The sequence below is a fragment of the Ruditapes philippinarum genome, unplaced genomic scaffold, assembly GCF_026571515.1.
Source record: "Ruditapes philippinarum isolate M1 unplaced genomic scaffold, ASM2657151v2 ctg4729_1_1_1_1, whole genome shotgun sequence".
Classification (NCBI taxonomy): Eukaryota; Metazoa; Mollusca; class Bivalvia; order Venerida; family Veneridae; genus Ruditapes; species Ruditapes philippinarum.
In genome coordinates this window covers 83,583-101,076 of record NW_026864036.1, presented here as the reverse complement: position 1 = coordinate 101,076, position 17,494 = coordinate 83,583, and the positions used below count along the sequence as shown (strand labels likewise).

At 31.9% G+C, this 17,494-nt stretch overlaps 1 protein-coding gene across 3 annotated transcripts; it reads right to left on the bottom strand.

Annotated features, from left to right (window-relative positions):
- Positions 1-5,515: 5,515 nt before the first annotated feature.
- Positions 5,516-16,378, bottom strand: LOC132724222 (protein gustavus-like). 3 transcript variants are annotated; one of them, XM_060709047.1, is made up of 6 exons: positions 16,192-16,378; positions 14,143-14,301; positions 13,491-13,719; positions 12,561-12,724; positions 11,773-11,868; positions 5,516-5,655 (listed from the first exon to the last, which is right to left on the bottom strand). In XM_060709047.1, the coding sequence occupies exons 1-6, from the start codon at positions 16,361-16,363 to the stop codon at positions 5,600-5,602; spliced, it is 876 nt and encodes a 291-aa protein (XP_060565030.1). In that variant the 5' UTR covers positions 16,364-16,378; the 3' UTR covers positions 5,516-5,599. The 3 variants fall into 3 exon arrangements, with proteins under 3 accessions (XP_060565030.1, XP_060565029.1, XP_060565031.1); XM_060709046.1 differs by lacking the exon at positions 5,516-5,655 and adding an exon at positions 9,122-10,140; XM_060709048.1 differs by lacking the exons at positions 5,516-5,655; positions 16,192-16,378 and adding exons at positions 9,122-10,140; positions 15,294-15,442.
- Between the last annotated feature and the right edge of the window lie 1,116 nt (positions 16,379-17,494).

Genomic DNA, 17,494 nt, shown 5'->3' with positions numbered 1-17,494 from the left:
AATAATTATACGTCAAAGATTAAACTTCGCTATCAATATAATATCCTAAATTAACGATAATTACTTTCGATATACGTTGTAATGATAGCGATGACATTTAATGCCTTCAGTAGAACGGACACAACAAAGGTAATGATTATCGTAATGAGATTATTTTCTATTAAGTTTTGACTTTTGAAATCTAGATAAAACAAATACATCAAATACTCCTAACATTAAAACATCATACCTAAGCTAACGATATAATAATTACCGCTGTTATTATAAAATGTATCGTCACTTTGAACAGATAATATTAAATCATTAAACTGACTTATTTTGAAAGTATGATATGACTATGTTTCCAGATGATTATCTTTTTGTAATGTTGAAATATTTTCAAAATATTGATGAAAGGACTTTAGGAAATGCACGCCTACGTGATTGATAAGTTTACTCTATTTTCACACATTTGAATCCACAGAAATTAAAAAGGATTGTCATAGACCGTATAACAAGAGTGTGTGTATTTGCGTTAAATTATACTTGCCACCGGTTGCTCATATGGGCCAGTCCTAAAGAAGAGTATTAGTCATTTTAGATAAGGAGGATAGTGCAAGATACGATACAGATACAGAAAGATGACCCAGGTCCAGAAGCTGCTCCTGGTTCTCTAGCGTGCCAAGTGTTTGAGCACCCATACAAGGAAACTCGATCTAAAGTCTCATCCGAAAGACTGATTAGTAATTTAAGTTGCCCAGCTCGGGAATCGAACCCACAATGTCGAGATTACAAGTCTCTCGCTCTTACTGATTTGAGCTATGCGGGCTGGCCGTAAAACAAGAGAAGTTATTTTGAAAATAACATGTAAACATACTCTCCTAAATTAATAAAAAAGGCAACAAGTATTTAAATATTTGTTTAGTGTGAATATGTTCTTCTATGATGAAATATTTACATTAAATTTGAATCAGATTATGATCATAATTTACGTCACTGTTTTTCTATCTAAATGAAATTTCTACAGATAATGTTTATGACATTGACTATTATTAAAGTTTCATGAAAATATTTTAACGTATTCAATGTTAAAATCATCAAGTTTATGGTGTTGGTAATTTTCACTACGGGACACGGCAGTATTTAGCCACATTTAATTTACCAGAGCACAGTTCAGCCACCGCATCGTTCCTGGGCAGGCTGTCAAGCAGTTCATCTGTACTAGTTGCTTTCACTTTCACAAGGAACTGACAACTTCTATACATGCCAGAGCAGAGGTACAGTGCAAATGATCGTAGAAAAGAATTCATGATCAATCACAACAAAAGTGACCTGCATGGTCTGGGAATCGAGCCTGGATCACCCGATTCACAGTCCAACGCTCTTCCATTGGTCTAACCGGACGGTGCAAAATCATCAAACAAACGACTGGTTCGTTATAAAGTTGTTGAGTGTATGTGTGTCCATGCAAGAGGTGCATTAATCACGATGATAATTAAATATAACAGTTGAATATTGCGTATTTTGCATTTTTGTGATTATTCTTATTCATAATAGAATGATAATGGAATTATCTTAATAGAAATCCATAAACGCCTGGTGAAAACTGCATGGGGCTTTAAGTTAATATATAACAACTATATTTCCCTTGAGAAATGTGATAAATTGAAAAACAAGAATGTATCTATTGGATAAATCATATCAAATTGGGATAGGATATGGATGTAAATTGGGAAATTTATTTATTCTAACATAATACAATAATATATAGAATCATCCTAGGAGTGAATGTCTGTTGCTTTAATGAACATTAAATTGTGATGAAATCACAGTAGTCCCCTGTCTATCTATCAAAGGCAGAAATACTAGAGTTGTTTCCAGAATATAATTTGAGTAACTGGTAAATAATAACAAAATGCGGCAAACTATCAACCCGAAGTTTTTTTTCTTGAGAATGTTACAGGCGTGCAATCTCAACCGATCAACGTGAAAATGCTGCCGTTGGAGACAGAAATGTATTTTCGAGGCTGCCAGTGAATACAGAAACGCTCTGAAAGTGACAAACATTCTAACAGAAAATCAAGATCACTATTTTATCAATTTCTTAATTCGTATGGTACCTTTAACCACAATTTAGACTTTAAACTATCATTTTGTAATACTTTTCTTACGTCAGAAAAGATATTTCAATACAATACGACAAAATTGCGCTATAAATAGAGCAAGTAATATGAAAACATTTAATATTCTTGCAAGGAGGTAAGTCTAACCTACTATTTCACTCACTGTTGAGTTTATAGATGCATTGGGAATTTTTTAAAATATTTTTTGCATTGAATTGATGCACTTCGTTTGATTTTAAATAACGTTTACTGTATGTCATTAAAAGTGTTTCTTCGATGCACTTATCGCATAAAATATTACGAATGAAAGTTTAAAGGCTTCTGTTACAGCTAAATAGAAATATAGGCAGACTGACAATTATATTATAGAATTTGTTACAACTTTGAATAAGCTAAAATACGATAACAAAAACATTTTAAGCAAACCCTTGGTGATACGGTGTGGGTACTAAGCAATAAGCATACACTTTCTTGCTCAAGGAAACCACGACTTGTCCCTGACGGGACTTGAACCAGCACAGCCAGCATTACTTAGATAACTTTTAAATACAAATTTAAAGATATCTTATATCCTTGATAAACCACGACTTGTCCTTGACGGGACTTGAACCCTCACAGTCAGCAATACTAACATTACCTGTCCGACGCGTTTGATCAAATATAATTTTGTAAATAATGACAACTATAAACAACGCTGCATCTTTACCCTACAGAAACCGAATGACTTTACCAGTATAGAGCCAAGAATCCGTCTGATGAGACTTTGTATTGTGGGCTGACTAACTTGTTTCAATTTCTATCTTGATAATGAACAGTTCCAATAATGGAAGCTTGAAAAGTCCATTCCACAAATTTAGGAGGTTTAAGAGATTAGGCTTGCAAATTTGTACAGTCTTACCAGTGCCAACACTGTCGGCTGCTCAATTTTTTGCAGCCAATCACATTACATTTTCTATAACAGGAAGGATAAGTCAAGTATACAATGTCAAATATGAACATGGATGTGTATTTTGGCAAAAACGCCCCTAGGGTAATATATGAAAAGTGTGAAAATATATATATGCCACAATGAATGCAAATAAAACGTTTTTGATACGTCCATGTTTTGCAGAAATCGAATAATTCTATAAAATATAGAAAATGAAAAAAAGAAAATACTGTAAACTCAAGATTTCCAAGGAAATTAAATAAGATCTTTTTAAATTTTTAAAGCGAACTAAAAAGGACGAAATCTGATCTCCCGTTTGATTTGCATTACTATTGTTGTATATATACCATATACATATTTGAAAAATTAGCCACCTTATTAATGACAATGAGGAAATGGCGTATATTTAATGTCTGCCCCTATTTTGAGGGGCGGACAGCCTTTTGTCCCCTTTTCTTTTGAGAAGGGGAATTCTGTGATGCGTGTATGTGGTCGCACGGTCACATTCTATCCAACTTGTCCTCGATGCGTGTATGTGGTCGCACGGTCGAAAATCTGTATATAAATAACAACGTTTTAAAAAGATACTAGTGCTAAATTCTTGGGTAAAAAAACTAACTCACGATTAGTTGTTTCAACTAATAATGAGTTTGGTACTTTAAATTAAGCCTACTTTCAACTTTTTAACTCCTAATATCTGGTAAATAGTTTATTATACACGTTTTTTTCTAGATCTTCTATGTTTAAATTAGGTTTTTCTTCCTTTAATCAGAAGGTAGAAAAATTAATTAGTCCTCTATTTCTAACAATACGCCTATTGAGAGCAACAAAGTTCTGATAAGGTATTTTTTTCCCCTAATTAAGAGTAACAAAGTCCAAATTATTACTTCTCATTAGAAGTTAGAAAAGTAACTCATGATTAGGAATTTGTTAATTGCTTAAAATAACGAAGTACTCATAATCACGAGGTTATTAGTCCTAATTAGGTTTACCCACGAAGTTCGGGGGTAATTCCTTCTTTAATTACAATTAATATTCTTAGGGGACCTAATTCTTTAGGAATTTGCACAATTATTCGTTTTTGAGGAATAATGATTTTGTAACTTATTTAGAAGGTGAAATTACTTTCATGATGGAAGATAATTCTAAAAAACGTGCGACTTTACTGAATAAAGAAAAATAATATCATACTCAGTATAACATTTAAAACACATTAACCTTCGATATAATAACTTCCGGACCGGTCTTGTTATATAGAACAGAACAGAACAGAATAGAAGCTGTAATTATACAGAACATGTATGAGACTACAATCTTATCGTTTTTGAAAAAGAAAAGATGAATTGTTAAAACGAGAATAAGATAAACACAAATGTAACAATAATAGAATGAGTGAATATTATATCAGACCATTTACATTTGAAAGTTTGAATAAAAATGGTAAGCTGTAGTGAATAAAACTAGTAAACATCCATACCATTAAGCAAGAAAAAGGAAAAAAAAGTTTCCTTTTTTACGGATTCAAAGAAATTGACAAAACGTTTTCGAGAAAAGACAAGAAATACCTGTATTCTTTATACAGTAAGTATTATCATACAAGAGCTTACTACATGGATACCCAGGCAAAGGGAATTGGCATAAGTAACAGTCAAACCTGTGATCAAAGTTCATCCGAAGGAGACACCAGTTACGGCCGTTACAAACAAGTGGTCTTTATTTTCAGGTTAATCTGTTCAATATTTTATCAATGAAAGGTTGTTGATGAATTGCCTTTTTATACAGAGTGGTGTTAAACACGGGTTTTACTGTATATCAATAGATACAACAACAAAACAAAATAAACTGTACATCGTAAAGACGATATGTTTTGCAATTATGTAGTAAACAATATAACTCTTCTTTATATGGAAGCAATAAGTAATTCAGACGTTCATCCGGCACATTTATCATTGTATTGTGCGAGTCCCACTTCAGAGTTAAAGGAACTCCACTGAGGTTAAAAAAACTAAGAAATACAATTTGAATTTCTTACATAGATCGGTTGAGGCATTACACACAGGAAGATACGTAAAAAGTATTGAAAAATATATTTAAAAAACAAATTGAAAATCGTATTTTTGTGCTATTTAAGCCAAATTTAAATAAAAAGGCGTTGCAATGCTTTTTCAATTTTGGGTCATTCACACAATTAGTATATTCATTCTGGAACAACGGAGTACGCTAATGATTTGAACATTAGTACACAAGTTATTTGTCTAGTCTTGCATCAAATGGACCATTAATCTCGAAAAAAAAATACAGTTCCTTCATGTCAAAAAACTTCAGTGGAGTCCCTTTAAAGTTCCTAGATTTACAGTATTATGAGAGTATACAATGAAGTTAACGTGATAAGCTCAACTCCAAAAGAAAAAGTCCCACGGTTTCAAAACTCTCCACAAAGAAATTAAATTCACCGAGAAAATCGGGTCATCAGACATTTAGATTTAGTTGCTCGTGAAATTCAAAACATATAAAGTTTTTCACAGTGTTGTGATTTAATGACATTTTTATTAAGCCGGGTAACAGAAATCTAAGATTTGATACCAGCTCCGCCGTCGTCTGATTGGCTGTAACCAGGCGGCAAATCTGTAAGTATAAGAGAAGACAGAACTATGAAAAAGTGAATAAACAAAATAATAAAAAATATAAATCATTTTATATAAGAAATGATTTTAATTTGTACATATTTCATAGTTTTATTTCATACCATAAGGATATTTATAATAGCCCCATAATTGTAATTTAAGAATGAGATATGAATTTGACATTTATCCACTGGTTTCAAGTCTTTATATTGTAAAGGAGTTATAACCAGCCATGTGTTGTCAACAATATTTGGGACAGGTTACTTCCCTTGACACTACGGGCGTCTGTTGCGTTGAATTTTTTAAACGCTTTCGTTTCTCTGCATGTTGGGTTTATAGGCCTTATATTCTCTCCTAAAGCATGCATGTACATTATAACAAATTTATTATAACACAAATTTATATAAAGGATGATTTAGACATTTTCCTTAAAGGAAGTCGGTTTAGGTCTAAAATCATTTTTTTAAATCTTACATAGATCAGCATGGGCACTTAAAACAGAAAGATATGCAAAAGATAAATATGAACTATACTCAAAAATACATTGCAAATTGTATTTTTGTGCTATTTTCAGTCCGATTTTAAGTCATTTTTTCACAATAAGAATAATTATCCTAGAAAAAAACAGAGTGTCCTTCATCAAATGAAACAATAACATCGGAAAATTATTTCCAGTTTCGTCGTGTTAAAAAATCTCAGTTGTGTCCCTTTAAGACCAGTATTTTTTGTCAGTAATACTTTCTTATGTACGAAAGCATTAAACGATAGCCAGAAGTATAAATAAAAAAAAAAAAAAAAAAAAAAAAAACAGTTTGTATTGAAAACCTTTTTAACTTTTGTTTAAATACTCTTTCTTCTTCTGTTTTTGTTAATATAATTCATTCATATGTAATGCATAATATTATATACATAGTTCTGGTAGGATACTCTCGACCTACATATATCTATTGTACAGAAGAAAAAATAGCATGAAACCTTATTTTTTTCCCTGTAACTTGATGAATATTTTGGAGATAAAGCGCACGATATTCGGAATTTTAAGCTTTATCAGATGATGTTAGGTTATAGCCTTATTTAATGCTTATGTAGATTTCTTTTCTGAAAACGAGATTTAGTTCGGGTAATTTCAAGTAAACACACGTTACCAAAATCTTACATTTTCAGTCATTTAGTGCAAATCAAAAGGTAACTCCGGTCATAAGGCATGTAATTTAATTTATTTGGAATTCAATGTTTTTATGTTTTTAAAGTAAACCCTATTAATTATATCAAAGCGCTGAAGGCACGTCTTAAATTAAGCCTAAAGGAAGCAAATTTTGTAGGTAAATAAAGTAACTTGTAAAAGCCGCCATATATAATTTGTGTCTTGAACCTCTATCTCTGCAATCATAAAATTAAATCGTTTATTTAACGAGTTACAAGGCGTAAAACGCTTTTGTCCTCACAATTTAGAAGGAACAATGGCTACGTCATTTGTTACTTAATTTCCTGTCATGTTGCAAAATAATTGATTTTTTTGCGACAATTTTTATTCTTTAATTGCTTATGCTTTCTTCCAGTATCCCTACCTATTAAACCGCTAGATAAAACAATGATATAATGACTGAAAGTGCTCATTAAACCGCTAGATAAAACAATGATATAATGACTGAAAGTGCTCATTAAACCGCTAGATAAAACAATGATATAATGACTGAAAGTGCTCATTAAACCGCTAGATAAAACAATGATATAATGACTGAAAGTGCTCATTAAACCGCTAGATAAAACAATGATATAATGACTGAAAGTGCTCATTAAACCGCTAGATAAAACAATGATATAATGACTGAAAGTGCTCATTAAACCGCTAGATAAAACAATGATATAATGACTGAAAGTGCTCATTAAACCGCTAGATAAAACAATGATATAATGACTGAAAGTGCTTATTAAACCGCTAGATAAAACAATGATATAATGACTGAAAGTGCTCATTAAACCGCTAGATAAAACAATGATATAATGACTGAAAGTGCTCATTAAACCGCTAGATAAAACAATGATATAATGACTGAAAGTGCTTATTAAACCGCTAGATAAAACAATGATATAATGACTGAAAGTGCTCATTAAACTGCTAGATAAAACAATGATATAATGACTGAAAGTGCTTATTAAACCGCTAGATAAAACAATGATATAATGACTGAAAGTGCTCATTAAACCGCTAGATAAAACAATGATATAATGACTGAAAGTGCTCATTAAACCGCTAGATAAAACAATGATATAATGACTGAAAGTGCTCATTAAACCGCTAGATAAAACAATGATATAATGACTGAAAGTGCTCATTAAACCGCTAGATAAAACCATGATATAATGACTGAAAGTGAGACTTGAGATAGAATAAGAGACCGGTATATTTGCTTTTTGTCTCCTGCATTTGTGGTTCCCCCCAATTTTCTTTCCATAAATTTGTTTCAATAATGTTTCTGTTTAATCATTTTAAATTTAAGAAAATTGTGTCACCTGTTATGGTATAATTTGCGATCATAATACTTTAGATAAGCCTGTCACATTAAGTTCTTTTGGCGCATTGGTCTAGTCTGTAATGCTTATAATACCATTTTCTTTCGAATAACTTCAACTTTTATATTAAATCATCAATTTCCAAAAGAAGTTTCTAATGGGACCTTAAACATTGTTTTATACATACATTATGTCCAGAAAATTTGCTCTTATTATTTGGAACTGTGAGATTTTTGGCATCGACACCATAACGGGTCTTGAAACTTCCGAAAATTTGAAAAAAATCTTCAAAAGCATTTGAAATTATGACGGTAACATCATCTGATAAAGCTAAAAATTCTGGGTACCTTGCGCTATATTTCCAAAGTATTCAGCAAAAAATAAAAAAAAAAACACTTGAATCGGATAAAATTCCTGTAATGTGTGTGACTACGACACCCAAAAAGTCACGTGGGTTGGTCGCATTGATTGACCTCAATAACTCTTCTACGAGGTTCCTCCACGCGCACCTTGTTATTTCTGCTTTTCCGGTGATCATGGTTCATTCTTCTTCGTAGTATTATCCATTTTTATATTCAATGGTATAAAACTTTATTATCAAAAGTGAAATAATATGTTGTTTATGGGCTCGTTAGGTCAAAGTTCAGTATGTTAATCATACAAACTGTAATAGCAAATGGGATCTGTAGAAAATCCATTCTTATTTTGATATTAAGTAGTGCAAAGGTCAAATGTCATGGTCATGTCAAGAGAACATTGTTTCCGAAACACATAGGCCTTCATATTCCAGACGCAATCAAGGTCGGTATAAAATAAGAAGATAACCTTTACATTCGTAGAGCTTGTATTTTAATAAATTGTTAAATTTGATATATGAATTAACCATATACATAGTATATATCTAAATTTCTAAATAATTTACCTATAGAAAAAAAAAACAATAAATACAACAATTCTCTGATTAGAGCTAATTTCTGTTTTCTGACACATTTATTTACTTCTTTAACAATTATGCTTCACATTGTATAGTTATGTAATGTCATATAAAAGATAAAGAAAAAATGCATTTGGTAATAAAAATAACACAACATCTCGACAATAAATAAAAAAAAATAAATGCAATACACTGTACAACATTTCGAATCACAGTTGGCTTTGTGCGACAACAGATTAAAGAGTGATAATTTACAAAAAAAGTTAAAAAAAAATCAGAAAAAAATCGAAAATTCGTAAATGTCGAATTTTATAAGCTTCAGCGTCACATAGAGCTTCTAAAAATAGAAATCTCATCTGTATCACCTGAGCGATTGTCAAGTTTAAAAAAAGTTATTTTTGGAGACTTAGACCAAGTATAGTCTGTATCACCGAGAAAATTGTCAGTTTTTGAACTAATGAAACGGGCTATATTTAACGAAAATCGTCTTCGGTTTCAACATGTGCGAGTGTTAAAACAGCAATTCAGTGACTGTAATCAACTTTAACTTACAAAAACATTTTGGAAGCTATGTCTATATATTATCAGTTAAAAATTTCACTAAACATTATCTAAAGTGTTCTGCAGATCACCGACATTTTGTAAATTTCAAGTATTTCTGATAAACTAATTAATTATAGATAGGTTAAAAATGTTATTGTACACATTCAGTAGACAAAAAAGAAACCATTTGAATTAGATGTCAAACACATGCAATTATAAAAGCTTATAATCTCTGTTTTAGAACGTATATCTCGTGTAAGATGTTTTATTGGTCTAAAGTCTCTCCATTTCAACTGGATTAAGTGCCCGACACTTGAATTGGGGCCACGTATGTTTCTGATTTGTCCTCCTCTGGTGCGGGTTCTTTGGCTGGTTCTACGGCGTCAGCAGGGGGTCCAGCTTTCTCATTAGGCTGATAAGGCGGTGCTTGTTGCCCTGGGGTATAAGGTGGGGGCATTGGCTGCCCGTATCCCGACGCTCCGGCAATCTGCATAGCTGAAAGCGCACGCAAACAGTTTTAATTAAACACTGCAAGTATCTTTAAACATTTATTTGTTACATTGCAAAATAAGGTATTTTTTACATGCGAACATTTTCAGTTTGTTTTTCCTCATCACGAGCCATAATCCCTCTTATCCAATGTTTGAGATAAATGATAGGTAAATATACAAAAAAGCAACGATGCAAAACTTTTTCATTTAAACTTCAGTTATTTCGTTGATGTTTTGCGCCAAAAAATGCTTGAAGCTGCACGCCTCCAGATGAGCCAAAATATTTCAAGAAAATCAATATTGAGAAAAATGTATTAAAATTTTAAAAAAGGTAAAAACATTCAAAAGTTATCCAAGTTATATTTAACAAGTTATGCGGTTTAAGACTGATTTTGTCGTATTTTATTACCATATTTCGACTGCATTACTAACGCAATAAAAGCTGTTTTTGCATATGTTGACCACTTTTTGGTAATCGTTTTGGATTGTAAGTGCCGATTGCAATATGTAAATTACTATTTTTGTTCTCCTGACAATATTTTACTTTCAAATATATTTCTAAAATTTTCATGAAAATTAACATGAATAACATGAATCTGGAGGCGTGTTCCTTTGATTTGATCAATTTCATATTTGACAATGCTTAATTTCTCCTTTTTTGAAAACAAATCAATTTGATGGAGAGAAGGTAATGCGCATGCGCTCTTGATATACAAATGGCTGTCCTAACCGACTTTAGTTTTTATCTCAGAAGTATAATATACTCGCAGAACTAGTTGGATTTGTGAAAATATGGTTTGAATTGAGTCACTTTTTTCATAACAGACATTTTCGAAGAGTATAACAAGATGTTTTTTTATTAATCGAAAATGTTCTTTGATGATTATAACAATATTCGAATAGCCAATCAACTGAAATTATGTCCAAAGAAAAGATAACTTGCACTGTTCAAGAATTATATTATACAAACATATTAGTTATCAAGCATTTTATGAAACAGAACTGACACATAAGGTTAGCAAACTATATCCGAAAATCTGTTACTAAGAAAATAATTAAATTCAGTAACTTATACCCAAAATGAATGAATACATTCTTAATTTTAAAATGTACAAAATATGCCCGGGAGATGTATTCTTATCATCAAGTTCTTATAAGAAATGAGTTTATGGTTTATTCGGATAGTCATATGATTAGTTCGATCAAATACCATTTTGTCACCTTAGTGCAGTAACCGGTTAACTCCTATTAAATTGTAAAGGGAGTTAAACTATTACTGCACTAAGATGACGATTTAGTGTTTGGAATTATTTTTTATAGGAAGTTGAATTAATAGTTAGCCGATTTAGCAAAGTAAATGTGTTGTGATTCATTTGAAATAACAATCCAATTAGACATTGTTTTTTCAAACACTAAAATAACAAGAAAACTTTAATTGAGAATAACTTATTTGATGTTTTAAATGATGTAGTGAATTATCTATGACACAAAGAGAGGGTTAATTTTAAATCAAGCAAGTATAAGAAATTAAATTACACATCATGCTAAATTACTTCACAAAAAAACCCCAAAGTATTCAAGCGTAAGCGAAACAGTAACATGTGAAAAAATTTCATAACATAATAAATGTACTTACTTCCGGGATTCACAACAGCTACGTGAACCTGACCCCCCGGGGCCATAGAGGGGACGGTAACAGCAGTGATTTGCCCAGGCTGCATGGTTTTACATTCTGCAAAATGGAAATTTTTGTTACAATACAAAGATGCAACGCAAATAAGCTTTAGACAATATCATCGGTAAAAATTTTAAAGTATGCTCTTTAAATATTAAAATAATATAACATAGTACATTTCTATATCTAAAATACACAAATAAGGAACCCTTGAAACATTGAGTTGACATTAACTGCAACGTGTATGCTCCAGGATTAGTACATATCTGAATTTGTACATTTGTTCTTTTATGATAAATGATATTCAATATACATTTACGCTTAACATACTAGAAATATTTCACGTTTGTACTCATCGAATGCTTAAATAACATTCAATGGTACATTTGAACTCGTATTAGAATTACATTAAATAGAACTTGTGTGTGCTTTACTTGTCAAATTACTTTCAATAGAGTGTGATTTCTCCTAAAATACAAAAAACTAAAATTCTAGTATTAATTAATCATAGTTTAGTTTAAACACATTTATTTGAGCTCGATTGCCAAACAAGTTCTTGCAACTTATATTAATCGCTTTCGAGTCCGCTTCATGGAACTAACCAGGATTTGATTAATAATAATGATCGTGACCTAAGTAGGTCTCGAACGCATTTTTCCTGGGCTTAGAGGCCGACACCTTTACCACTAGGCCATCGATTCCCATAGCAGAATACATTTTCGATAGTAAAGGAAATAATGTTCATTTACCTGAGCCTCGATAGATCATGGTTATCTGAGCGTTTTCACACACGGAACCAATCATCGCATATACTGGGAATTTATTTCGAGGAATATTTATAGGTGCGCCCCAGTAGGCGTGATCTGTGCCAAATCCTAAAGTGCCACCGTCACAATCAACGTACATGTAGAATCTGTAATAATGATCAGTTAATAGTTTAATAAATTATCAATAGCTTTGTAGTATCCATTGATTCTTGCAATACCATGTAGTTACAATGCGGTTAGTATAATGGAAAATGTCTTTTGCTTTTAACGCATTTGCTGTGTTTACAAATTAACATGAAATTTCACAAGGTGTGAAAAAGAACTTAAAGCACAACTAACAAACTGTATTATGTATGGGGGACTTTAGTACTTGCATAGTAAATTGTGCATTTATTGCTCCATTGTATAATTCGATCTTTTTGTAATAAATTTTGTCTATCACGAGTGACCTCTTGATTGAAATATTACAATGTGTTGTATTAACTTTGTACCTGTTTTTGAAGTTTTGATCGAAAAAATTTTTCCGGACGTAACAGCATCACATAACTATCTTTTATATAAAAATCTATTAGCTAAGATGTTTATTTATCATCATCGGTGTCTTTCGTAGAATTTTTGTATAACAAAGAATTTATTTATAAAACCAATAAATTGATAAATAGAGGTTTTAGTATCTTATTAGCTGTTGCTTTTTTTTCCTCAATAACTTTTTTTGTAATAATTGTTATAGATAATTACTATTTTTCTTTCGAAAGGCATATGAAAATAAGATGTATTTTAGCATTTATTTAAACTTTTACATTTAAACGATACCTTCTTGTCACTAAGTATTTATTATTATTACTACTACTACTATTATTATTATTATTATTATTATTAATTTATTATTATTATTATACTAAGCAAACATACTTATCTGGAACAACTCCGCCTCTTGGCATGGTGCCAAGCATTTCACCCTTGTGCAATAGGCGTTTCCTGGCAATGTCTAAACCCCACGAGAAACTATTGCAGCCGACCAGGGAGTCTTTTGGTTTGACAAACAATGGAGCATCATCGCTACCGACGCCGACGGTAGCACTTGTTCCTCGGAGGCGACTAGGCCAATATATTTCGAACACGTGTTTACCCTTTGATAGTGCTGAAAAGGAGATAAGGGATTTGAAATAATGATATATCAAGAGTTGCAGTGAAATTAAACTTAAAATACGACTACAGCTTTTGCAAGTTTCCTCTGCTTTTTTCCGCTTCATTTTTTACCGATTGAGACCAAAAGAGCCCCTTTAGTGCTGTAGTTTTGCTACGTACATACATAGTGTTGACCTAGATAGAGTTTGTTGATAGTCTTAGTTTCAGATACCAATGATTAAGATCATCGTGAACACACAACAACTCATAATTTGAGCGAAAACCTTATCCTTGCGATAAGATTTTACTAAATATATTTAGAAAAGGGTCTGGTTGAAATCATATTTTTTATAATAAGACAAATATAAAAATAACTGCATTTAATAAATAGACGAAATGTCAATAAATATCACATTGTATACCACGTGACACTTACGTGCACCCCATTTAGCTCCGTCAGTTTCAAATGCGCCTCTCCTGTGTCTGTGGACACAATTGTGGTTAATTGCGTTAATTCCGTCCGAGGTTCCGGTAAATCCGACATCTAAAGCCGGATCCGGGACAATAGACATTACCCAGTTAGGGATAGGATTCCCTAAATAAAAAAGAAGAGAATAAACAATTGATAAGTAATGAAAAAATATGAGAATACATAACATTAAACAAATTAAATATTCTAAAATAATACGGCAAATGGTGTGGTAGAAATACTAGTTTATAGCTTATTAGACGAAAAGTACTAACTAAATTTCTTTGAAATAACATTAAATATTGATTGTCACACAAATGATGTTACTGTCAAGATACGTTGTGATTGAAATAATAAAATTGGCATCGACAGAGCTAAACAGGAATAAAATAGATAACTACATTCATATCAAACGAATTAAAAAGTGATTGTCGTAAAAGAGCACTAATAATTTCATACGGTATAAGAAATGTGTCCGCATATACAAGCAATATTAGTGTTAAAAATGTTTCTTCAGCACTGCAATACAAAAGCAACAAAATACAAAAGCGCTATAGATATTCACAACCCTTCATAATTATCCTTAACGGACGAAAATTCTTACTGGCGGAGAACGCATATGGTTTTCCGTTTTTTCGTTTTTAGTCAAGTAATTATCTAGAATATGCCCAAAGTATTGCTTATTTACTGTCCCAAAAACTTTTTTTCAAGCCCCAAAATGCGAGCTGTAAAAGGCACTGTGAATATCAGAGTTTCCGTTTTGGATACATTCAAAGCTTTAACAATGCTATATAGATATACAGTAAAACTTGTGTATATAAAGACGCACATACATCGAAAATTTAATAAAAAGTTTTGTTTGTGGTCTGTTGCAGATGTTGATTGGTCAGCATGCCATATATTACTTTACATGTAATTGTTCAAATAGGGAAACAAAAAAATGTTTCACTCTTTGACAAGATTTCTGAAAGTGTTTCTTTATTCGAATGTGATTTGAAACACAAGTTTCACTGTATTCTTTTATGAAATATACATGCGCAGAGCACAATTGATACACTGTTATTTACACATTTAAGACTTGTTTCAAAAAAAGCAGACGACAGAAAATTAAGTTATACCAGGAGCTACACCGCCATCTGCACAAAGCGCCAAAAGTGCAATCAAACTTAAAACCAGGAGAACACTTCCTATCGTCTGGTAATTGGTAGACGAGCTTTCGGTGGCGCCATCTTCTATTGCGGCGCTAAAATACAGACGACACTATTTTGTGACAACAGTGTGGTATACAAATGTCTAGAAAGAGGATGCAAATTTTTAGTTTTGTTGGGGAATAATACATTTTAGTTACAAAAGTTTATAGTTTCAAATGTCACATTTTTAACGCCTAAGATTTTCACCACAGACATTTTTCCAATACTTTCTAATCAAATCGGGTACATTTCAAACATTTGTTTTCCGTTGATGCAAACAACGTCATGTTATTTTTCCTCAAGCATGTTGAAATAGGCTTTCAAATTATATTACATTCATATATATGATTAAACAATGCATACCGGTACTATATATGTATATGAAGGTTTTTTAGTAATCATCGAGTGTCTCATAAAATTCATTTGCAGCCACTTTATTATTCTGTTAATCTATATGCAGTGTACATAATGCTCTATAAAAATTATGTTAGACAGAACGAAAGAAGCATGAGTTTCCTCAAACATAAAAATCAAACATTAAAATAAAAACTGGCCTCAAATGCAGGAAATTGACGGTACAATAACTAAATCGTAATTAAGATCAAGTGATTAACTCAAATTTTAGTGAAAGAGTGGGAAAAAAATCATGAACATTTCTATTGCTCAGTGGTATATTCAATTTAACAAGTGTTTTAGACAAGATTTTGTTTTCCTTTTCTTTTTCTTGCTTAACAAGTAACAAAATTGCTGAGGGTAGGGAGTATAAGCCTCTGTGCCTGAAATTCTAGCATTTGACGCCAGTTTTCATCAGCCACCACACGTATACCTTGGGGCTGGACGGGTGTGTCCACACACAATGCCAACAGAACAACCAAAGATAACAAAAGGAGTACACCACCAATTGTTTCATAGTTCGATGTGAGTGTATCGATATTATGGTCGTTTGTGTCACTCCTGTCAGCAGACGACAAAATATAATTACGTATGCTTCCCGCCATTTCTCGTTCATACAATTATTCAATACCTAGGTATTCGTAAACATCAACACCAAGATGAGATAAAGAAAAACCAGGCCTCAAGGTTATAAAGAAATTCCCAAATCTCAAGAATTTGATTGGTCAGAAACTGTCACAGACTGACACTGACCAATGAAAATGCTGAGATTTGAGAAAGAACGCAGAAAGAAGTTTTATAACCCCGAGACCAGACGTACTTTTATATAACTATATTGCAGCGATATAAGCAACCTTAATGCAACCTTAAAGCAAGGAATGGTGGCATACTGCACAACCTCTGTAGAGCATTGCCCTCTGGGATACCAAGATTTTGGTTGTTGCTCTAGAGTGATAAAATTCATTGTGAAAATTTATCTATAGGAAGAATTGATACTGTTGTGATAAAGAGGTTGTCTCGTTACAGAGGAAAGCTCTGTAGAGGTTGCACTTTTCGTTCTTTCTAGCTCTTTTCGTCAATCCCATTATTACTTTGTTTAGACAAAACAGAACAAAGTAGGTGTATAAACTTACCCATCACATCCTGAAAAAAGATGAAATATTTCGATTAATGAGATTCACAGTAAATAAGTTAATTATAACACTGTTAACATTCAATTTTATTCAAAACTTATGTAGATATAAATTCTTGTTTAAATATAGTCGTTTAAGTAAATACGCAGATATCTTCAATCCGATTTCCTGTTACGCCATGGTACGAAGTATTTCTTTTGGGTGGCTCATTGGAATAGCTTAAAAACTTTAGTCATATTTGTGCTTTTTAAAGGTACTTACTGCCACATAAACTTGATCGTTCTCATTAACTCAGTTTAATATATTTTACCTTATTTTCAGACATTTGTGAATGAAGAATTTCTATAATGAGCTAGAAATCAGTTGAGTTTTCAAAATCTGATAAAGTTTAATTTTATTTTTTGATGTCTTGCGAACAATTCCTATTTAGTTTCACCTTACAAAATTCAATTTCACATGAATGTACTCAAGGAATAGTAGCGTCTGCTGTAACTGATTCTATTGACAAATAAATTGCAAAATAATTGGGGGAGGTTCACAGATCAAATACATATATGATGGGCAGCTTACAGTTTTGTTTTAATAAGCATGTAATTCTCTAAC

Bases quoted from the DNA above. Each gene is read 5' to 3' on its own strand.
- LOC132724222 (XM_060709046.1), bottom strand. From the start codon at position 16,363: ATGGCGGGAAGCATACGTAATTATATTTTGTCGTCTGCTGACAGGAGT. The intron at 13,720-14,142 runs GTAAGTGTCACG...TCTCCTTTTCAG, and splicing joins CGGAGCTAAATGGGGTGCAC to CACTATCAAAGGGTAAACAC. The intron at 11,869-12,560 runs GTAAATGAACAT...TCCATTTTGCAG, and splicing joins CATGATCTATCGAGGCTCAG to AATGTAAAACCATGCAGCCT.